Genomic DNA, 25,055 nt, shown 5'->3' with positions numbered 1-25,055 from the left:
CAAGGACTATGTTTATTTTCATGTAAAGCATGTATTTTTTTTTTATGTTATTATATGTATATACATATACATATACATATACATATATGTTTTTTTTATTTTATATTATTATCATTTTTTGTATTGTATAGTGTTATTAATGCTTTGGTAATGTTAAGATTTCTTTCACCTTGGCAATAAAGTTATTTGAATCTTGACTAGTATTTTTTGCGGCGCTGTAGCGGCCCCACCGACATCTGCAGATTCTCATAGAGAGTGCAGGAATTCAGTCACACACTCACTGTTACAGAAAAGCGTCCCACACACTTCCCCCTTTTCATCAAGGGTGACGAGGGGGGGGGGGGGATTGAAGATGGAATGAGAGGGAAAAAAGAGATAATTGCAGGAAAGTGGGATTATTAGGCCATCAGTATCCTTTCAGACCGAAACTGCCAGATAAGTGAAATCAGATGGAGAGAGAGAGAGAGAGAGAGAGAGAGAGAGAGAGAGAGAGAGAGAGAGAGAGAGAGAGAGAGAGAGAGAGAGAGAGAGAGAGAGAGAAACACAGGGCTTGTCTGATGCTTGAAAGGTTGTGATGGTCAAGTGTCCATCTTAATTATTGTCGTATTGTTGGGTGTTGATCCTATAGTCAAACGTTTGGGGTCGGTAAGATTTTTATAAATGTTTGTGAAAGAAGTCTCTTCTGCTCACCAAGGCTGCATTTATTTGATCGAAAATACAGTACGAACAATAATATTGTGCAAAGTATTACAATTTCAAATAACTGTTTTCTATTTGAATATATTTTAAACTGTAATTTATTCCTGTGATCAAAGCTGAATTTTCAGCATCATTACTCAAGTCTTCAGTGTCACATGATCCTTCAGAAATCATTCTAATATGATGATTTGCTGCTCGAAAATCATTTCTTAATATTATCCATGTTGAAAACAGTTGTGCTGCTTCATATTTTTTGTGGAAACTGGGGTTTTGTCTCCAGTTTTATACTAAAACTCACCGTGCTTCTGAATACCCTGCTAAAGATGCTCAGTTGCATCATTTTGAGGAAGCTGATCATTTTCTCATTAGTTTTGAGTTGAGGTAATTACTTTCTACAAGTTAATTACTTTGTTTGGCATCTCTGCAGAATAACAGCACAGTAAGTTCTAAAACAAAATCTCTGGAATCTCAAAACCTCTTCTGGTTCTCCGATAAGAGCAGCTGGAACCCATTAACATGTTTAGATCCGCATTTAATTTCTCCTGCACGTCTTTCTCTTTACCTCACTAATGTTTCACGACTCCCTGGGGACCCGCACCAGTGCATGCTGGGATGACTGTGACAGGCAAAACCTCACAGATATCCAGCTCTTCTACATCATTATCCCATTCATTTTGCCCTGGCAAGTGTGTACTGGGGTCAGGCTGAGTCTGTGTGAGCGTATTTGGGCTTTATCTCTGCCTACAATCAGTCAGTTTAATACTTTGTGGCTTGTAGCCGTTGATCTGCTGTAGGTTTAGCTATAAAATACGGTAATACCCTGCAGTCACAAACACACTGCTAAATACAGGCCTGCAAAACATACTTTGATGGGTGGTGCGTGTGATTACTGAACTCATCCCCAAATGCCAGTGTAAGAGCCTTACAGTTCTGGAAAGGATAAATATATGGATAAAATGTACTACAAATATGCCTAAAACACTATAAATACACGCACATGTAGACACAGAAATAATCTTAGAATAGTAAATCAGTCCGAAGACTAAATACGCATGCTGTGTGCAGGACTGTTATGAGCATCAGATCAGATTCTGGGATGAATAGTGCAATTGTTTTGTTTGCAGATAAACTATCAACAATAGAACATGGCCAGCCTGGTAATCTCTTTAGGAAAATCGCTTTAGGGTGCAAATCGCCTTTCCTGAAATACGGTACGCACAATGGCTCATTTTCATGATCTATTTGCACTGATTTTATTTAAAAACTGTAGCAGCCCTAGATACTGTTGCATTCATCTTAACTGGTATAGTGAATTAAAAGAAGCAACATAGACATATTACAGATGTACAGACTAACAGCTGCAGAGTTTAAATGGGTCCTCAAGGGAATGAATGATCAAACAGACAAATAAATGTATTCATTTAAAAAAGGGTCGGTAAGAAATGTGCAGTTTTATTCAGCAAGGGCGCATTAAATTAATCAGAAGTGGCATTAAAGACATTTATAATGTTACAAAAGATTTCTATTTAAAATAAATGCTGTTCTTTTGAACTTTCTATTGATCGAAAAATCTTGGGGAAAAAAATGTTTCATGGTTTCCACGAAAACAATTAAGCATATTCATTTTTAATGATTTCTGAAGGGTGACTCTGAAGACTGGAGTAATGATGCTGAAAATACAGCTTTGATCACTGGAATAAATTGCATTTTAAAATATATTAAAATAGAAACCAATTATTTTAAATAGTAATAATATTTCACAATATTGCTATTTTTACTGTATTTCTGATCAAATAAATGCAGCCTTGGTGAGCAGAAGAGACTTCTCTCAAAAAATCTTCCAGACTGGTAGTTTTTTAATGCCTGAGGAAAAATATTTACTGAGGAAAATGAGTGAATAACCAGGAAGAAAGTGTTATTGAAAAGGTTTATTTGTATGCTATATGTCTGTGTATGCGGTGGTGAGCACACAGGTTTTTGAAATAACTCTCTCTCTCTCTCTCTCTCTCTCTCTCTCTCTCTCTCTCTCTCTCTCTAAATATTTCTGGGCAGTAATAAAGCTCCCATTGTTTGAGACAAGAGGAAGCAGGAACTGTATCCTCACTGACCTGAATGTGACGTGTGTGTGTGTTTGTGACAGGTAAACCCTAAGTTATGGGGACAAAATGTCACCACAAGGATGGCAATACAAGAAATCCTTGTCCTTGTGGGGAATTTCTTTTTGGCCCCCATGTGGAAAATAGCTTAAAATGTGAAAATCTGACTAAATTATGTGTTTTGAAAATGTTAAATAAAAATAGTTTTCTATGATGGGTGGTTTAGGGGTTAGTTAGTTAGTGTTAGGGGATAGAAAATACAGTTTGCACAGTATAAAAATCATTATGTCTATGGAAAGTCCCCATAAAACATGAAAACCCAACTTGTGTCTTTACGTGTGTGTGTGTGTGTGTGTGTGTGTGTGTGTGTGTGTGTGTGTGTGTGTGTGTGTGTGTGTGTGTGTGTGTGTAAGAAATAGAATGAGAGCAAGAGAATGTGTCAGTGATGACAGCGCCCCATAACACACTTCCTCCAGACACTTTGATGCCCCATCACACACAAACATTACACACACTCAATGTGTCAGTGCCCTGATCCTGTAGATGTGTTCGAGTGTGTTGCTTTAATAGGCCGGTCACGCTTGCTTACTGCCGCTGGAGAAGATCTTTAATGTGGGTTCTGCCTCACTGCCCTGGTGGCTGACATGCCGTAATGACTCTCTTCAATGAAACATTCACTAGGAATAGGCACACGAGTAGAGAAACAAGTCAAAACATTACAACCTTTTCATTCCCTCTGTTTTTGAGAACAATGAGTTGAGTTACTAACTTAACTACTTAACAACACAGCTCTTTTTAATGCTGGGCAATTATCCTGACAAGTTGACATGAGCAAACTGAAAAAATAAATATTGCCCCAACATAGTTATCTGCCATTCATTAGTAACATGTAGTGTAGCTAACGACTTTCAGCTAGGATAGCAAGTTTATTTCCAACAGGCGTCCGAGAGTGATGGTTAAAGATGTAAATGAATACAGTAGGATGAGAAAAGGCAGTTTTCTGGCAGCCACTCACATATCTAATGTCTTCATCAGCCAACTCTCTCTCTCTCTTTCTAGTTATGGTTATTTTATTGCAGTGCGAGTAGACAAATGAAAACACTTGTCTGCCAATAGCAAGACCACAGAAGTCTCTCAACACGTCCAAATCTCACACTCCTTCATTTCCTTTCATGTTTCATCTCGGACAAATACACACTTACAATGCAGCAAACAGACGTCTCATGATTCCCCCCACACACTTGTTTCTCACACCCTTGATCACTCGCTTATACACATCAGCCAAATTATTGCGTACTAAAACTATCCAGTGCGTTAAAAACATATTCAGAAACTGAAATAAATTAACAAAATAAGTGAAAAACTAAAATTAATATTAAAAAAGTGGTTGAAAAAAACTACTTAAACTAAACTTAAAATTAACTATAAATATAAACAAAAAAAAAACTAAAAAGATATAATTTTATCATCATTATAGAAGGTCAGATCCCACCTGCAGATGGCGATACAGCATGTGACGCAGGTTGCATGTGAATGTCTCCGAACAAAAACGGAACAAACCAAAAGTTCGACTACCACAGAGTCCAAAGAAAATTGTGCAAATATTTGGAAATGTGGCCATGAAATAAAACTCAAACTAACAGTCCACTTCTGAAACAAAACAAAAATTTGACAAATAGTACTAACATGCTATTTTACCAAGACCATACTGTATGCAAGTATGCAAACATATATATTTTTTTTAAACATAAGTGTTTAACTTACACAGGTGAGTGTGAGTTACTTTTCAAATTTGACTAACTTGTGGACTTGACAGAGCAAACTAGGCGTAAAAGACAATGCAAATGAATTTACACTGTTGTTATAGTGCCACTTGAGGCAACGCAACACAAGACTGAACATGAACATGCGCAATCAAGCCTGTGTACCTTGAATGAGTATGAATATGTTTTGGCCTTACACCTGTAAACCCTTGCCACAACCCTTGTTTTTCACTTGCCACAACCAATTCTTGACTGATGCTTTACACACAAACAGACACACACCACTGACTGATCTCACGGGTCACCAAGCATCTTTACCGATGAGACATTGCATGACCAGAGCTCATCAGAGCACCCAAACCAGGGATTTCTGAGATGTTTTTGGGTCTGTGTAAATAGACTGCTTGGTTCTGGTTCTGAAATGTTTGTGAGATTGAGTATGTGTGTGTGAGGTCAAAAGGTTAGAGGGTGTTTAGTCTCTTAATGGGGGATTTAGTTGCATAACAACCCAAATCTCAATCAATCAGAGCTCAACCTAAATAACATCCTAAAACAGTTAGGTAAGACTGAATCGTAGCGCACAAACACACACACTTTACGTGATTGTGGCGGAGCCTATCATTTGGGAGGATTGAGAGGATATACAGAAAAAATAACACTGGGCATGTTGGCACTTTTAAAACACACACGCAGCTTAAATCTACTGCCAAACCACTGGGACTAAGCTGAGACACACTGTGCAATTATATGGAAGTGTGTGTGTGTGTGTGTGTGTGTCTAGTCTAGTGGAGGCCCTTGAGAAATCTGTTTTTAATCTGAGCCGCAACATATTACAAACACACATAAAAAGAGAGAATGGAGAGACTAGATAGAGATACGGATGTTCGACATCAAGCCAAAATACACATGAATCCCTGAAGAAATTAATCAAATAAATATTCTTTAAATTATAAATGTGAGCAGAGACAGAACAGACCTCTGAGACAAGGGAGAAAGAAACCGAGAAATAGAGAAAGAGAGAGGATATTTTGAAATAATAAAAATAACCCGACTTATTAAACATCATGAATGAATGGACATGAATTATGCCTAAAATAATTTTCAAACTGGGCTCAAGCGGGACACAAATCAGTGTTTTTTATCATTAATTTAAACAAAGCCTAAAAATGGTGTAAAACATAAAAGTAAAATAAAACAAAGAAATGTATTAAAATGAAAAAATAAGTAAATGAATGATTGTATGAATAAATAAATAAATAAATAATACAATTATTACACATTCTGCCATCTAAAGACTGCTAGGAAATAATTAATTAATTCTATTTACAGCAATAGTTTTATGTTTCTCTTCAGGTCTCTAACTCTATATAACAAAAAAAGATAAGTGTCAAAATAATAGAAAGTAATTTTTCCAATAACATTTTACACATATAATATATTTTTCACAGAATAAATGGCTCTTTAATAGTTAATATATATTATTAATAATAAATAGCATCCTTCATTGGGTCCTCTGAAATGAAATCATCATGTTTAGAGGTCTACTATATGGTATCAAAAAAAGTTGGAAAACTTCTGTTCTAAGTAACGAGACTTACAATATTAACCTGCCAGATAAAAAACAAGCAAAAGACTTACAATGATGGGGGGTGATGATTGCCTAGCAACAACCCAGAACTCCTTAGCAACCACCTAGAAACTATTCAGAACATGCTAGACTTCATCATGGTGTTCATTCATCAAGTTTTACACCACTTTTCTTCAGAAGATGTATAAATCTACTAGTCAAAGCTTGTAAAAGTCTGACATGTAGTAATTATCCTATTGTGAATGCGCGCGCACACACACACACACAGCTGCCATGCCGAACAGCTATTTTAACCTTTGACCTTCGGCTTGTAATTGTTAACACGTCTGCATGACCCTCACACGTGCAGTTGTATTAACCTCTGACCCCATGACATGCTTCAGTAGCCCCCAAGGAAACACTCCTCAAACAAGAGCAGGGATTACTTTCACACTAACACAGCACAGCACTGCATAATCCACAGACTGGGGTCGGGAATCCAGGGCCAAAAACACACGCTCCAACTCTTGCTTTCTACTTTGAGCATTACACTTTCAGTGAGGAAACCAAAATGACTTGACTTCTTACTGAGACTGCATCGTAGAGTCAAAATGGGAGAAATATCATAATGCATCCTAATGAATATGGTAGTCGGTTAAACGGGAAACACATGGGAGAGAAAGAGCAGGAATCCAACAGCAGGGCGTTTAAGCCAATCTGGAAATTAAGCAGAAAGTGGCCAGCTGTGTGAAGTCAGTCATATTTGCATTTTGTTTATTAATTGGCAAGAAGGCGCCGACATCTAGCACTGCCTCCGGAATTGCCCTCTGAAGCTCGGTTTAGATAGTGCATTCAGATTAAAGATAACTGAATTATTTTAAAGCACATGAAGAATTAACTCCTCTTCTCAGGAGAATCTCATTTTAAGAGCTCTGATAGTCTGTGAAGTAAGAAGAGATCAACACTTTTGTTTATGAAATGAACTGATGCGTGGTATTTAATTACACACAGCTCTGTGTAATTATATCACTCTCTAGAGGGCAAGAAGTCTTTCCCCTCAGAACATTAGAGGTAATTATCATGTGGTTTATGTAAACTGATAGAAGAATCCAACGGGAGCATACCAAACTCAAAATGTTTTTTCTGTGAAATTAACATGTCAACATGCAATTAAGTAGTTCATTTTAACATTCTTTGCCATTTTAAACAAAGTAAAATCATTCATTTAATTTGACAGGTCCTGTTTAAGGATGGGAAGCTTAACAAATGCATATTGCATGCAAAGTTTGGGGTCTGTATGGGGTTTTAATGTTTTTGAAAGAAGTCTCTCACCAAGACTGCATTTATTTGATCAAAAATACAGTAAAAACAGTAATATTTTGAAATATATTAAAATATTTTGTGGAAACTGTGATATTTCAGGATTTATTTGATAAATAGAAAGTTCAAAAGAACAGCATGTGTTTGAAACATGTCTTTATTATCACTTTTGATCAATTTAATGCATCCTTGCTGTAAAAAAAAGTATTTTCAAAAAAAAAAAAAAAACACTGACCAAATCCAAAATATGCAAGACAAAGAGTGAAGGGAGAAGTGACTGACCCTCCTGCTACTGTGCATATGATGTCACCGCAGATGACGAGTACAGTGAGAAATTTGCTGCAATGAAAACAAATGACACAAATGTGTGATTGGTGGACAGCACAGTCCAGAGAAAGACATCTTGTGTTGGGAAGGATGACACTGCCAGTCATCAGTGACACTGAGACACACACACACACACACACACACTGATTAAAGCTGACAGACCCTCGCACTCGCACTCGGGTCTGTTGTACTTGTCCTGTTTGTTGTTTATTTACAGTATGGCTCTTTTCCAGAACCTATTGAGAAGCCTACGCAGACATTATTTCAAGGCATCACTCTAGACCAAAAGGTTGGTTTATAACTACATTCTAAAGCAGTATTACATACTTTACAGCCGGGATTTCCAAACTTTTTGTGTCAGCCAAACCCCGTTAACCTAAAATATAAAAAATCAGGGTAGTTTTAACTGTAAAATACTGTTAAAACACTATGGGAAAAAACTGTTAATAGATTAACAGTAAGTTTCATCGGACATTCCATGTCATTTTTATTTCATGTAAAGCTTTTAGAAGTAAAACAGAACAAATGAAATTATTTATTTCCCAGAATTCCCTCTGTGACACTTCACACTTGAAGGCATTTTGTTCAGATAATTTCTTTGCACATATATATGTGTGTGTATCAGCTATGCACATTTGGGTTTTATGTTGCATCTTTGTTGTTTTCTGAATGTTTCTAGCATTATTTAAATGTCATGTGTTACCATGGTGTTTTGTGAACCTTCTGCTTACTAGTATAATTCAGCTTGTGGTAAAGCTACTTCTTCATGATTCTTCGTGTGGCTTCCTCTTTTACCACCTGCATTATTATAGTGGTTTTCAGTTAACATTAAAGGTGCAACATGGATTTTAGTAGCAGTGTGTGGAGTGTTTTAGTAGCAGGGTTTACTGTATTTTAGAATTATTCTGGCAACCACAGCTGAGATTATAAATTATTATTTCAATAATTTGACAAGGCAAATTTCTCTGATGTTGTTTAATGGTCACATGACACACGTAAAAAAAAAAAAAAAAAAAAAAATCTATTTATTTAATTTAATACAATTTTAACAACACACAAACCCTAGTTTGAAAAAACAGTTTTATGGAAAAGGCAATCTAAAATGGTGGACACAGGTTGAGAAATGACAATTTCTCTAACGAAGTTACTTTAACATGACACTAAACTTTAAGTCTATTATGTGCTTCACAAGACAGGTTTTATTTATTTATATGCTGCATGTTTCTTTCTTTCCTTCGCTGTACATTATAACTCTTCTTTTTCCGTCCTTCCGGTTTTTTTCAAGCTCTTACTCCAAACAGAAAAAAAAAACATAAGCGGTGTGTTATATAGAAATAAACCGGCTGTAGGTTTTCCTTCGCTATATTTCCACTCAGATGTCTCCCCCTCCGATGATTTGATTGGACCCTGCAAAGCTCCTGAGCAGGAATACATTACTCTCATCTGGGAAGGCCAAAGCACAATCACTATCCTCTGCAGCAATAGCATACTCTCTCACACACACTCACACACACACACACACACACACACACACACACACACACATAAACATATATATACGAACTGTAAGAATCAATCTTAGACCAAACAAGGAGCCCCTGTGGTGCCAGCGGTCCCCTGCTGGTTAAGAACCGCCTACAGCGAACACACACACATATGCGTGCACACAGGTACGGAAACATGAAGACAGCGAGTGTAAGAGAGAGAAAGCACACGGAAAGAATCGTTTTCTCAGATGTGGAGCTATCTGACGCTCCTGTATGGAAAATCTTCATCATACTGAACTTACAGAGAGAACACGTCACCACCGCACATTCATACTTACACCAGCAGCCGAAAGTTAAATGCTTGAAGAAGTGTGAGCCAGTATAAGAAAAATAAACTGTGCTTACTTTACAAACACACTAAAGTTCAGATGTTTTGGGTCAGCCAGATTTTTATTTATTTTTTTTCCAGTAATGTTAATTCAGCAAGGATGTATTCAATTTATCAAAAGTGACAAAGACATTTATGTTAAAAGAAATCTATATAAAATTAATACTGCTTTTGAATGTTCTATTCATCAAAGACATCTCTGATTTTACAATATAGAAGATTAGATAGATAGATATATTTTGGTTACACTTTAAGGTGTCCGTGTTACAGTGTAATTATACACTAAAGTGCAGGTATACTATAGGGTTAGTGTAGGATAAGGGTTTGGTTTAGGGTTGCATGTAATTATGCATAATGTACTGTTATTACTATGGTAAGTACATGTAACATGTAACTAATAAATTGTTACCGTGTTTAACAGTGTTTAACTGTGGCACTGGTGTACATGTATACAGTGCTCAAAAAGGACATACAGACTAAATATAGATAAGACTCTTACACACACTTTAGTATTAGCAAATTGTTTTAAAACACCAAAGTTTTGGACTCTCTTTAATCCTTTGTAGCTTTCCTACCTGTCCAGAGACGTTCTGCTTCACAGCTCGCTCTGTGAATACTAAATCGATTGCAAATGTGCCTTCTGACTTGTATTCCTCCTTGGCTATAACATTAAGGGCGCATGGAACATTTTCTTGGCAGGAGACGCCACTTTTTTACCGTTTCCTTCATTTCTCCTTATTTTTTAAAGGCGCTCTCTGCTGTTTTTATACCACAAAATTTTGTGCTTGTGCCATTGGGAAGAAGAAAAAAAATACAGCGAGTCTCCAGAGCTCTTGGAGAACATCAAACAAATGTGTGTGTGTGTGTGTGTGTGTGTGTGTGTGTGCACGCCATCTGATTTACCTGCAAAGTAAACAAACAGCCGAGAGAGAAATATTGTAAATGAAGAGCACTCCTGGGTTCTCGCAATGTGAGCATGTGGCTGACACACGGTTTGATCCAGTATGTGTGTTTGATACACTGTGTCTAATGTATAACGTATACAGAGCTCTCAGACTGGACATAATGCACATACTAAAGCACTTTTCATAACACAAATGACTGAGTCAAGAGAGGGGGAGTGGAGAGAGAGAACAGTGTGTGTGTAGTTGATGTGCTTGTGTTGGCAGTGTTTCAGCATTCCACATTCCAGTGTGATATTCTGCACTGTGACCTTAGAAAACCCACACACACACACACACACACACACACACATACACACAGCACTTTCCTTTGACACTAGTGTTCGTCACATTCCCTTAATTCGGTCTCTGATTTCTCTCACCGTTGCCTTCAATCTTCCAATTCTCTCTTTCTCTGTCTGACTTTCTTCCATGTCAAGCCATGACTTGTAAATATTCAGAGGGACTGTGTGTGTGTGTGTGTGTGTGTGTGTGTGTGTGTGTGTGTGTGTGTGTGTGTGTGTGTGTGTGTGTGTGTGTGTGTGTGTGTGTGTGTGTGTGTGTGTGTGTGTGTGTGTGTGTGTGTGTGTGTGTTCTGCTCTCAGAATTCCTCACTCAGATCTGTGTGTGTGATCAAACACTGGATTAAAGTCCATCACCTCTGCTGAGCTCTGATAGTTACTAAAGAATACTGAGGTTCTCATGTGCACGCACGCACACACACACACACACACACACACACACACACACGCACACACACACACGCACACACACACACACACGCACACACACAGCATGTTCTGGTGACATCTGCATTTACAGTACATACACAGTGAATGCTCAGCCCATCCGAGAATATTACAATCAACTTGACTCTAGAACTCACAATCATATTCTAAAGTGTTCTAGAATGCATGGAGTAATGTAGAACTCCCAGAACCATGCTCTAGAACTCTCAGAATAATGTGCTAGGTATCTTAGAGGAATGTTCTAGAACTCACAAAATAATGATCTAGAACCCTCAGAACCCATGGAGTAATGTAGAACTACAAGAACCATGTTGTAGTACTCTGAGAATAATGTGCTACTATAGGTATCTTAGAGGAATGTTCTAGAACTCACAAAATAATGATCTAGAACCCTCCGAGCAATGTTATGTGATACTGTATAGCACTATATCAGTGTTATAGAACTGACAAAGTAACATGCTAAGGCTCTCATAATAATGTTCTAGAACACTCACAGCTAGAACTCTCAGAGTAATGTTCTAGAAGCCTCAGAGCAATGTTGCATTCTATTGTACAGCTCTCAATGTTCTAGAACCCTTGGTTTAATGTTCTAGAACCCTTGGTTTAATGTTCTAGAAACCTCAGAGTACCAGAGCCCTCAGAGTAATGTGCTATACCTTTCGATGTTCTAGAACACTCAAAGAAACATGCTATAGATCTCAAAATAATGTTCTAGAACCCTCAAATGAATATGCTAGAACAGTAACTAATGTTCAAGAACATTTATGACAGTATTCTAGAACCGTACTAGATTTCACACGACAGAATTCTCCACTCAACACAGAATAATGTACTAGAACTTGCAGTGTTCTACAACTCCTGGTGCTTCTAAAACTCTCTTACTAAACAAGCACTTAAACGTTGATACTTAAAGGTAAACTTGGAGGAATGGACATGTTTTGACAATGACAATGCTTTTTTTAACAGTTCAATACAATATATAAAACATCCATTAAAATGATTTTGCATATTTTATTTGTTTTGTTTCATTCTCACAAGTTCACTATTAGCTTGCAAAATAAAGTCACACCCTCCTCATAAACTATAGCAACCTTAAATGACCCAAGTCTATTTACACAGAACGCCTTTGGGCGACATCACACACACATCAAACCCTGCACACACACCTGTATGAGTGTGTGTCAAAGAGGCAAAAAACTCTAGAGAGAAGGTGACAGAGAGAGATTAAGAGGGCTGGAGATAAAAAGGCAGTTAATCCTAATTAGTACAGACACAAATACACTCACAGACACAAACATACACAGACAAGAAGTCAAAAACACAGACACACAAAGCATGTAATGATCCATGATCCAGATATCACTCTTGTACTTGTCTGTATGTGTCTAAACACTTTCACTTGCTTTAATCAATTTATTTCACCTTTGGTCTTGGAATGGCTCTTTTGAATCAAGAGGTGAAATTTGGGATTAAACAAACACACACACACACACACACACACACACACGTTTACTTGTCTAACGGATCTTTTGAATCAAGAGGTGAAATTTGGGATTAAACACACACACACGTTTACTTAGTTGTCTAATGGCTCTTTTGAATCAAGAGGTGAAATTTGGGATTAAACACACACACACACACACACACACACACGTTTACTTAGTTGTCTAACGGATCTTTTGAATCAAGAGGTGAAATTTGGGATTAAACACACACACACACACACACACACACGTTTACTTAGTTGTCTAATGGGTCTTTTGAATCAAGAGGTGAAATTTGGGATTAAACAAACACACACACACACACACACACACACACACACACACACACGTTTACTTAGCTGTCTAAAATACTTCTTTTGTCTTTGTCCCTAACCTTTTTCAAAAAATATATATAAAGAATATAAATTAGCATTCAAAAGTGAGAGTACAAAAAAGATTGTCTCTAAAAAAAGATTTCTCTAAAAATATTTTTTCTTTCAAACAAATAAATCTTTTGATCTTCCCATTCATCAAATCCTGTTTTTTAATTATATATATATATATATATATATATATATATATAGAGAGAGAGAGAGAGAGAATATATATATATATATATATATATAGAGAGAGAGAGAGAGAGAGAGAGAGAGAGAGAGAGAGAGAGAGAGAGAGAGAGAGAGAGAGAAAATAATAAAATAATAAAAATAATATTTAGTAGCAAAACTGTTTTCAACATTGATAATAATCCAAAATGTTTCTTGAACATCATCATATTAGAGTGATTTCTGAAGGATCATGTGACACTGAAGACTGGCGTAATGATGCTGAAAATACAGCTTTGATAACAGGAATAAATTACATCTGACAATATATTCACATAGAAAACAGTTGGAAAATTGAAATGATTTTTCACAATATTACTATTTTTACTGTAAAGATATAATTGTTTTAGTCATATTGCCATGAGCTACAGGCCAGAGAGTGAAATATATAAGTCTGTTCTTCCTAAACACACATGTGCAGAAGAGAGGCCTGCGACATGCTAGCATAAAGAGCCAGCCAGAACATTTCAGTGCATTCTGCAAATCAGACTAACACATGCCCCCTGCCAGATGTGAAATATTCTCTCTGTGTGTGTGTGTGTGTGTGTGTGTGTGTGTGTGTGTGTGTGTGTGTGTGTGTGTGTGTGTGTGTGTGTGTGTGTGTGTGTGTGTGTGTGTGGCTTGCTTAAACATTGCTCAGCATCATTTAAAGCCAAATGCTTATACTGTAATGCTAAATTTCCTGACCAGATCGCCTGCATGCATTCACTGTTACAGGCCTTGTGTGTGTGAGTGTGTGTGTGTGTGTGTGTGTGTGTGTGTGTGTGTGTGTGTGTGTGTGTGTGTGTGTGTGTGTGTGTAAGATTTTTGCCTACACTAAACGTCTCCACAAGTATAGTAATACCTGAAATCACCATTTTAGGGACCACCCAAATCTTTCTATATGCATACAGACACATAACACTGTTTTATGCTAAATAAATATCACTGTATAAATATTACTGTAGTCTCCTTCACTTACTGTACATACACACAATTGGGCGCAGATAATACAACTGTAAAATTGAACAAATCATTTGAGAGGTTTCTGGTCAGCGTGAATATTTGGCTTTCAACGGATAGAGCAGATATTCAAATTTGTTTGCAGTTACAGAAAACCAAATAAAAACCTTGAACTCGGTCATGCAAAACCACTATCTTTGTTTGCACAATGCATGCGTGCGTGCGTGCGTGTGTATGTGTGTGCGTGTGTGTGTCCACAAGTGTAAACATCCCAGTGCCTGTGAGACATGTTGCAAAAGTGAATAAATAAATGTTCCTGAGAGCTGGTGTGAATAGCGTAAGGTGGTATTAGTTTGGCTCTGAGGCTGAACGTGGCCTACAGATGGATATTTCCTTCATAGCCGCAGGGTTTTTAATGTGACAGAAAGATTGCAAATCATATGCATGCAGCTGAATATTCATGCGAGACGAATGGTGCGGTTCAAAATAGAGAACTGTACAGTCGCTTATTATGGACGCGCTCTCTTTTCTTTCTCACGTGTAGGAGGCAGCTCTGGGCAACTAGCCATGCTACATAAATATGTGTGACGCTCAAATCCTTCCTCTCTATATTTGTAGATGTATATTTCTCTCTCCCTCTCCTTCTGACTGATGTGGTACTTAAGATATTACCCTTAAAAACCCATCTGAGACAAATGATGTCTATCCCAACATTCGGCCACTGATTCCATGTGAACTGCCGCTGGCCTTACAGAACCCCTGAATGGAGCCCAGACAACAAGGTATGTTGGGTTTTTTGGTTGCCATGACACCAGCCTTAATCAGAGCCAATCCCATCACTGCCAATGGACTGTGGAGGCGGAGCATGTGTTTGTGTGGGACTGCTGTCACCACAGATTTTTTTTTTTGTGTGTGTGTGTGTTAGAAAACTCTGTTACAGACTTTATGGTGAAAATCAGTAAGATTTTGTTTTTAAAGAAACTTTTATCCAGCAAGGCTACAATAAATTGATCAAAAGTGACAATAAAAGTGTATGTCGATGTTTATTGGATGTTGATTGTTGTAAACATTGATACTGTCATGCGAATAAAGTATTATATCACATCATATCATATATCAATATAGTAGGGATGCACGATATATCAGCCACCATATCGGTATCGGCCGTTCATTTTTAGAGTTATCGTTATCGGCCCGGAAAATCTGGCCAATATATTAAAGCCAATAAATGATGTATTATTTCCGCCAGCTGAGACACTTCAGACGAATACTGTTCGCAAAGAAATATGAAATATGATTGGAATCACTTCGATAAAGGGAAAATACAGTAAAGTGCAGCTCAAGTCTGTCATATAGGCTACATAAAATTATAATGAGATATAATATTGTGTGCTTTGGTCATGGCTTTTAATGGTGAGACTTTTGTTTTTGTAATCAGGCTCTCAAAAATTACACAAAAATGTGGATTTAGATTTATCGGCCAATATATCGGTTAACAGCTTTGAAATTAAAGAATTATCGGTTATCGGAATCGGCCAAAATTTTCATATCAGTGCATCCCTACAATAAAGCAAGTTTAATATTTGGGGTTAGGGGGGTTAAAGCTGCATTGGAAAACGGTTTTTAATAGACCGAAATTTAATAAACCTTAACCAGAATGTTTGAGGAATATCATTACACATTGTGCATGTTAATAGTTGACACAATTTTTAACAAAAAAAATTAACAGATATAACAATTTGCAACCAATATCTTTTCTCTGATGTAAATAAACCGGAAAATAAACCATTGATGAATATCCTGAACTGCATTGTCCAATCAAATGCTCTCTAGAATGAGAATGTCCCTCCCCGACAACCAATCAGCAAGTGTCAAAATCACATTTAAAGGCTGTGACGTTACTAAAGCCTTTTTGAACAAAGTAGACAGAAAATGTCTTGTCAAGCTATTTTATGGAGTTTTTAATAGATGAAAGTAGCAAACGGAGGAAACCAAAATCAGAAATCTGAACCCCACAGAGACCAACAGGTGCCAAAGTCCTGAACACACTCACACACACATATATATGCGCTCTATGTATGCCGAAACATGTACGTATGCAAATACACACCGATTCTTCAATGTGAACTCACAATTAAGCACACACACACAGCTCAACACACCCATGTGCACAAACAAAAACGCTTCTGTATGTTGATGCATATGTATAAGGCCCATAGTGATCTAATGCAAACACACACAGACACACAAACACTTTATATTTGCCTATTAACATACTAATCATGCGCTATCCCACCATCACTTCATCCGGTGGCATACAGGGGCCCTCTGTCTCGGCACACAAAAACACACACACTTTATTTCTCACACTCTCTCTTTCTCTCGTTTATCCTGTTATCTCTGTAAACAAACGACAGACTCTCCTCTGCTTCGAGAGAACGGGGGGGTTGCCTTTCATTGTTTTAAGAGCGGGAAGATGCTCCCGTCTGATGAATGGGGCTTTCTGGAGCTGAGAGCCATGAAGCTTTACACACTCTCATTTATAGGCCTATTTTTCACACTCTTATTATGAAACGCGCACACACACACACCAGCTTTTCTTTCCCTTGTTATCCCATCCCCCTGTTCCTTGCCGTTTTCTCTCCGGTTTCATCCCTTGTTCTCTGCGTTCTTTCCCGCTCACCGAGACGGGCGGCCTAGATCTGTGTCCAAACTGCTTTCCAGGCCTATTCCCTTACACACAAACGCATGCCAGAATTGATTCGCTGTGTTTCTGTTGTGCCTGTCAAACGTTTTCCCTTACTAGGAGCTCCAAAAAAACACAACACCTTCTCTCTTTCACATGCGGTAAGTAACACCGGCAAAATTAGTTTATGACGGCTCGGGCTTTCACTGAGGAAGACAAGCCGCTGAGTTTTGTGCCCTTCGTGCATCTGCTGGGAGAGGAGAAGTCTGGAACTGCGAAGCCCATGAGAGACCGACAGAAACTGACCTTTGAGAAACGGCTCAGATTGTTCTGAAAGACCTGTGCTGTTTTTTTCTTTTTTTCATGAGAAATGAACAAACATAAAGCATCACCAGTGAAATTCGATTTACAACAGCCGATTCTATTGAAAGGTGCACCCAGTCATTTTTTAATTAGTTTTACTAAAAAAAAACGGTACTAAATGTTCGTTTGCACTTCAGTCATAGACAGTGGCCAAATGAAAGCATTTTATATAACATGGAGGATTGATAAATACAGCATTTTAAAATCATGTTTTACCTCGGTAACCGGACACTTTTATTCATGAAACAAATTATTCATGGCTAACTACTACTGTGATTAGTGATTTCAAAGCTTTTTGAAATCAGTAAAATATGATTTAATGGAATCAGGTAAAATAATGTAATCAGCTGAAATCTTTTGCATGATGCTGCATCAACAACGTTGCAACAAAAGCACAGAATTACTAAGTGCATCTTTAACGAATGTGTCAAAAGTACTCACAAACCCATGGTTTGATTCAGTGACTCCTTTCAGTGAATCAGTCAAAATGAATTAAATGACTCACTCACTGAACGGCAAGTTACCTTCAGTCTTGTACTGAGCCTGTTATACTGTTTTTTGTTCAAACTAATAATTATTCAATTTTTTTTTTTATTGAAAGAGGGCTTTCTTCAAAAGTACTAAAAGAATATTTAAAGGAATCGTTTAGGAGCCAGTGAAATCCGAATCCAGATTTCAATTCCTATTCATGAGATGTCTGAAAACTGTCTTCGATGTCCTACAAAGTCGATCAAGAAAAAAAAGAAAAAAAAGAAAGCAAACAAGTGCCACCTCCCCGCACATGTCCATGCAAATATGCAAAACACAAATCTAATTGTATATAAAAATAATTGACGTAACTGTTGAGCTGAAAATAGGAGGACATATCAAGACGACGGGGGCGACGCTGGGGTTGAGCCCCCCGAGAGAGACACAGAGAATGGGTGAAAAGAGAGGGAGAGGGAGAGGAAGAAAGGATCAGAGGGAGAGAGGTTGGCAGCGATGAGGTTCTGGCACCTTCTACATAGAGCTCACCGTACAGGGTGCCAAAAAATGGCAGACGAGGCTGCCCCCGTTCCCTCGCCTTTTCTCCGTCTCCCTCTCTCTCGCCCCTCGGCAATCTTGATCATCCCTTTCTCCTCTTTCTAAAGAGGTTTTATCTAATGAGCTCCATGAGAATTCAATCTAACAGCGCACTAATGCAGAACTTCTACTCCTATAGATTTGAGTTATGGCTCAGCTTTCCATGGCCGTTGCGTCGTGTGTGTGTGTGTGTGTGTGTGTGTGTGTGTGTGTGTGTGTGTGTGTGTGTGTGTGTGTGTGTGTGTGTGTGTGTGTGTGTGTGTGTGTGTAATGAGTAGGCCTGTGCTGTTACTGAGCTCGGCATTGTGTTCTCTGACTCGTAACCAGAGTCGTTGTGAGTGGGCCACATTACTCTCTCTCTCTCTCACTCTCTCTCTCTTACTCTCCAGATACACGTAAACACGTTTTTACTTTTTTTGTGTAAAATCTTTCAGCATATCTGATCATCTTTCAGCATATCTGACAACATTTTTTTAATTAAATATTTCCAAAACATTCTCAACATAGTTTTTCAGAGCAAATTATATATGTACGCACACATACATGTACACATATAGATATTCAGAGTCATATATACAGTGTATATATATATATATATATATATATATATATATAATATAAGTGTTAAACAGTATTATTTACCTTCATCATTTTTATTAAAAGATTTTAATGCATAAAAAATGCATGCAAGGACTGCATAAATAAGTAAAAAAAAAAACAGAACTTACCAAAATAATAAATTGGAGACACTATTAATGAAAATCTGTAGATCCTTCATATTTGTAGAATAAGGAAGGATTGATATTCAGTTGTTTATAATATCATCACTAAAAGAATCTCAGATTTATTATTTGTAAATATATTGCTCAGTGCTATTGAAGACAAATTTCATGCTTGACACGAATACAAAAAAAAACGAAAGAAAGACCAGCAACTGAGAAGAGAAAACATTTGCCTCTTTTTGTTTTACTCTCAGCTTCAGCTTCAGTTTTTTTTACTTTTCTTTCTCTGTCTGTCCCTCCTGTAGAGTTTAAAAGCAGGTGCTCATTCAGTAGAGCTGACACTGGTTTGTTTGTTAATGTGTTTCACTTTTACAATCCTTCCTTTGTGCTCTTAAAAAGCCCATAAATGTCTCCGGTGTGTAAGGAGCTGAGAAAGTTATACTTCACGTCTTTCTTGAACAAATCCACTGGAATGAATCAAGCATGAAGACTTAAAAAAAAAAGAAAATCACAAAAATAGTCAAGAAATCCCAGAAGCTTAATAGCACTGCGGTGGCATATTTAAGCAAAAAAAAAAATATATATATAATTATAACCCAAACAAGCCCAGGTGAGTCAGAGCCGAGTGCAGTCCTAAATATAGGAGAAATGTAGGATGATGGAAAATTATGTTTGGAGATTCTCTACACATGAAAATCTCTCTGACCAGTGCAATCTGTCCTATGACCCGAGGAGGTGGATTTTCCTTCCATTTCAACAGTCTATCAGACTTTCAGAAGGAGCCAGGAAGACAGGAAGATTGACGGAGACAAAGAAAGACAGAGGAGGCACTTGGAAGCAGAACAAGTGATGAAAGAAAGAGAGACGCGTTATGTACACTGGCTCGAAGTGAATGACGACTGCTGAAATAATCTGTTTAACAGCTATTCCAAACATTTCATTTCCAAACAAAACACTCCCACAATGCCGCATCCAGACAGAGAGAAATCACCACTGCAGGCTCTTATGCATGTGTTCCTTTCAGAAAGCGCCTTCAAATCAAAGAAAAACTATCTGTTTTCATAATAATTAGGAAATAGTCATTATTATCACTAATCATTATTAGCATTATTTAAAGAAAACAATACAAAAGTAATAAAAGTAATTAAAACAATACAAAAATCATTATACAGTATATATATATATATAGTAGAATAAATAATGCAGAAAACAAATGCTCTAGTCTAGCAAACACAGATTTTCATGAAAAGATTTCTCCTAAATGTAACGGCCATTTAAAGAGCAGCAGTTAAACACATGAAATGGCATAAAGCACATTGTTCACACCTCTTTAATGGTTAAATATCAAATTTCCTGTGTGGTGAGCTGAAGCAGGGAAAAGTTTAAATGATATTCTCATAATAACGATATATTAGCAGCACTAACAATACAACCCTGGATATAAAATTAATATTCTCTTTAGCCAAAAGCCACTTCCCTCCATTAGGATGACTTTCCCATAATCGCCAATCTTAATGGAAACACATTTAAAACACATTTACCTCCAATACACCTGGACTATTACTTAGGGTCTTAAATAAACTATTCATTTCGCACTTCATTCTAAGACAAAAAAACCCCTACATTTAGTGAAGTATGGAACATTTTCGAGTAAGATCCCAAAAACCTGTTAAGCATAGGGTAGCGGTTTAATATTTGGGCCTGGGTTCAAACTCTGAGGTTAACATACGATGCAGACGTAAGTGATTAATAACAAATAAAAAAGTCTAACTCTCAGCAACCTATCACTATAACAACAAGAGGAAAAAATGTTAGTGAAGGTTAGTGAAGTATTGAACAAAAACTTTTCAAGTGAACGGTTTTAAAATGGCAAGAGAGAAAAAAAGTGTCCAGAGTTCATACACACTCATAGTCATGCACACACACATACATGCATACGCACACACACACATCCTCCTGCACCAAAGGCATTGCAATAGTGCCAACTAGAGCAATTACTGTAGCGACTCCCGAAGCTGTCCTTTCTCTTGTTCTTTCCTTGCTTTCTTATGGACACAAAAGAGGAATCCTCGATTTGAGTGTGTGACAATGAAGGCCACATTTAATAATGATAAACAAACAGTTTGTGCCGCGAATAAACCATCACAAGGACAAAATAAACACAAAGCAACACAAACAAATTAAATACACAGCTGAACCATAGCATTCAATACAAAGAATGCAGATTTTTTTTTGGCACGCACAACAAATACCTGATTTCAACCGTCAGGCTATTTCAAATTAGGTTTCAAATTGTGGTTTCAGTATTGAATGCACCATTTAAATCAAGAATAAAAATGAATATGATAACTATAAAACGCCCTCAACCAGAGCAGCGCATGGAGACGGTGTGCATCTTGAGAAAGGCCCCCTGAGCTCTGGCACGGGATGCCACGGGCCCCGGGATTCGGCACGGCTGCCCTGCAGGGTGCCAGTCTCCGCCGGGGCTATTTGGAGCCTGATAAAAGCACCAGTGCACACTGGAATTAGCCTGATAAGATAAGAGCGCAGTACAGAAGCAAACATTCTGAACGGGCAGCGCGATGGCCAACCCTGCTGGGCACAGAGTGAACCGGTGCGTACGCTGAACGAGAGACTGAAAGCTTTACAATTCTGCTGCTAATATTTTGTTAATTTGCTGCTGTAATGGTTTTAACTGAAAAGAGGCCAGGTCTTTACAATTTTGTTACAAAAGTGTGGTTCGTTTGCTGTGCTTTAACATTAAAATGAATTATCAGGCAAGAAAGCAATTTCAGCTTCGTAATCACAGAATTATGGAGCCGTTTGGCCTGAGCGTGTTTGGCCGATCTTGAGTGCGTCAGAAAGAGTGTTAGCCGTGTCAGAAACAGTGTTTGGCAATGAGTGTATGAGACTGTGCTGGTAACTTATCCATGAATACACACACACACACACTCTCTAAAATGATACGGCTCTAAAACACACTGCCAATGAGAAAACCGGATGGCACTGAAGAACTGAAAAGGTACAACCAATACACCTTATATTTTAAGCACCATCACAAAACAAAAGAAGTCAAAATATTATAAACTATAAAACATAAAAAAGAGATTCATTAAATAAGAAACGGCAGAAACGCATTACATTTATTCTAGACTAGTTATTCATATTTCAGCAGGGTTCCCAATTTAATTTCCATGAATTATTCTAGTTGAGCACTTAATTTGTATATATATTTTTTTTTTTACATTTCTGAAAGCCAGGTAATAATAATCTGTAGAAATAATCATTTTAAACAACCTTATTATTGTACAAATGTCTCTAAAAAGCACAAAAATCAGTCTGAGATTTAAATGCAGTTTGATAGGATTTCCATACAGAGCATAACCAGAGAGATTATAAATTCAATACATACATTTGCATTATTTTTAAAATGAGTTTTTCCCCGTCTACAACTACTCCCAGATTTTTCCATGACCGTGGGAACCCAGAGTCTGAAGTGTAATTTCGTCCCTGGCTGCAGAACACAGCTGCTCAAAGCAAGTGTTTATACGTGTGCTGGATGTGATGACGATTATGGGTGGTGTCACCTTACCCCGCATTCTGACCCCTCTTAAATAAACACGTTCAAGTATCAGTAGCTGCAGGACAGAGAAAGACAGCGTAACCCACTGACCTGGCATGTGGATGAAGTAGGCCAGGTACAGGTCCAGCTCCTTGACGGACACCCCGATGTGGTGTGGCTGCACACACAGGGTGTGGTTTGAGCACTGCGGGGACTTGACCAGCCTCTCTCCGTCCGTGCTCTCCAGCGGGCTCCCCTTGAACAGGATCACCATCACCAGGTCCAGGCGCCAGACCTTGTCGGCTTGCCGCAGGCAATCGATGCGCCGGATCTTGCCCTTCTGGTCGGGGTTGGACAGCACGCAGCACGGCTGCTTCTTCCCCGTGATGGTGAGCACGAAGTCCTCGCGAAACTCCGGCCTGATGTCCTTGCGCAATTTGGCCAGCAGCCGCGACGCCCACTTCTGCTTGATCTCGGGCTTCTCGCCCAGGAGTTCGTCTTTGACGGCGCGCTCCTCGTCCTTGGACATGCGCTTCTCGTGCTTTTTGAAGTACTTGCGCTTGCGGGCCTGCAGGTTGAACCAGGTGTAGGAGAAAGCCCGCACGTGCGGGAGGAGAGCCTCGATGAAGGGATGGAATTCATCCTGGAGGGATGGAGAGAGGGAGGGAGAGACGGGAAGCAGGGGAGAGGAGAGGAGGGAAGGTGAGAAGACGTTAGAATTACGGAGCATGAGCCGAACGAGAGCAGGTTTGGCTCAGCGACGCTCTGCCAAAGGAAGGTACGAGAAACGTATGAGTGCGTGTTTGTGAGGATTACAAACACACACACATACACACACACACGCACACACACACAAACATCCGTCATAAGCATCACATAAATACAAATACTGCAACGCTGATTTAGATTTAACAAGAATTCCTAACAAAGTATGTAATAAAACTGTAGACATTCCATTAAAAAAAAAAACACTTTTTTTCCCTCTAATCTGCATTTCTCTTTTTTTACACTGACATTGTTGGCTTTCAAGAGATTCTTTTCTCAGTTCAAAACAGACAATGATGTTTTTGAGGGACAGGCGTAAAGAGTCCGCAACAGCTGCTCACTGTCGCCTGTGCCAAACCGCACAACCAACCCCTGCGACCGCGCGTCCTGATCCAAACTACACCGCCACACAGACACAGAACGCCACAGACAAAACACACAAGACATGCAGCAAAACAGCAAAATAAAATAGTTACCATTCTGCACTTTCATCATAAACTCTGCCAGCCGATATGGAGTGGAAAAACAAGTCAAATGTCTTCTTGGCACTCAACTCGACACTACATGCCCCGATTATTAGTAGATATATTTTTTGTTGTTGTTGTTGCACAAAATTATAATTTCAAAAAGGAAAAGTTTTATAAAAATGTCCAGTCGGTTAAGAAGAAAAAAATTCAGAAAATCTTGGAGGAGCCAAACAGTGGCATAGCTCGGGAGATTGCAAGAGAGAAATATTTAATACACGAAACAGAGAGGGGGGAATGAAAGGGGGGGAAAAAGTTAGCAAAAAAAAAAATTTCAAATGGGGATTTTGCCAGTCACCAAAACAGAAAATAAAACATACAAATTACATATGAAAACAGGAAGGCGGACAACGAAACTGCTCGTAATCAAAAAGTATTGTACTCACTGTTAGAGAAAAAACATACACAAATAAATACACAAATACCGCAACAAAGAGAAAAAATGTTTGGCAAAGCAGTAAGTGGTGTTTGTTCAGATATGCGTGCTCTGCATTCGACTCACAGAGAGCGAGAGATAGACAGAGAATGGGAGATAGACAGAGAGAGAGAGAAAGAGAGAGAGACAGAGAGGGGGGTAGAGAGGAGCGAATGGAGAGCGCAAAAAAAAAAAAACCGAGAGAACCGAATCAATGTTGGAAGAGCGCGTACGACCGCTGGCAAACCCGATAGAAGCTTCTTTTTTTCCCCTTTTTCCTCTCCAACTCTATCTCTCTCTTCCTCTCCATGCTCGTTTCCTATCCATTGCCTCAGAGTGTGCCAGCGCGAAGCTGAGCCCACCTATTTGGCACCGGGTGCCCGATCGCTCAGCCAATACGCACGCTTGAAGGGCTGAATGGGAGGGAGGCAGGGACGGAGGGAGGGTGAAAGAGACGGAGCGAGAGCGAGGTGGGGGGGGGGGGGGTGTAGGGTTCGGTCATTGGGTTGGCTCCTTACTTTGCCAAATTAACAAGTTCCTATCTTGTGCAACTGCAAAGTCCAGAGCACATTAATTTTACATACGCCA

At 38.5% G+C, this 25,055-nt stretch overlaps 1 protein-coding gene across 24 annotated transcripts in view; it reads right to left on the bottom strand.

Annotated features, from left to right (window-relative positions):
• The window catches only part of nfixa (nuclear factor I/Xa), a 94,432-nt gene that overhangs the window by 27,850 nt on the left and 41,527 nt on the right, over window positions 1-25,055 (bottom strand). For 19 of the 24 annotated variants that reach the window (XM_081361955.1, XM_081361966.1, XM_081361956.1 and 16 more), the window contains one exon: window positions 22,875-23,406. In XM_081361955.1, the coding sequence (XP_081218081.1) occupies window positions 22,875-23,406 (532 nt within the window). Of the gene's footprint in view, window positions 1-22,874; window positions 23,407-24,004; window positions 24,808-25,055 lie in introns of those variants that run through there. The other 5 variants (XM_081361975.1, XM_081361976.1, XM_081361963.1 and 2 more) reach the window with 1 other exon arrangement.

This window comes from Scardinius erythrophthalmus, assembly GCF_964197995.2.
Source record: "Scardinius erythrophthalmus genome assembly, chromosome: 3".
Lineage (NCBI taxonomy): Eukaryota > Metazoa > Chordata > Actinopteri > Cypriniformes > Leuciscidae > Scardinius > Scardinius erythrophthalmus.
The sequence above is the reverse complement of the archived record's forward strand: the minus strand, read 5'-3'. Positions and strand labels throughout refer to the sequence as shown.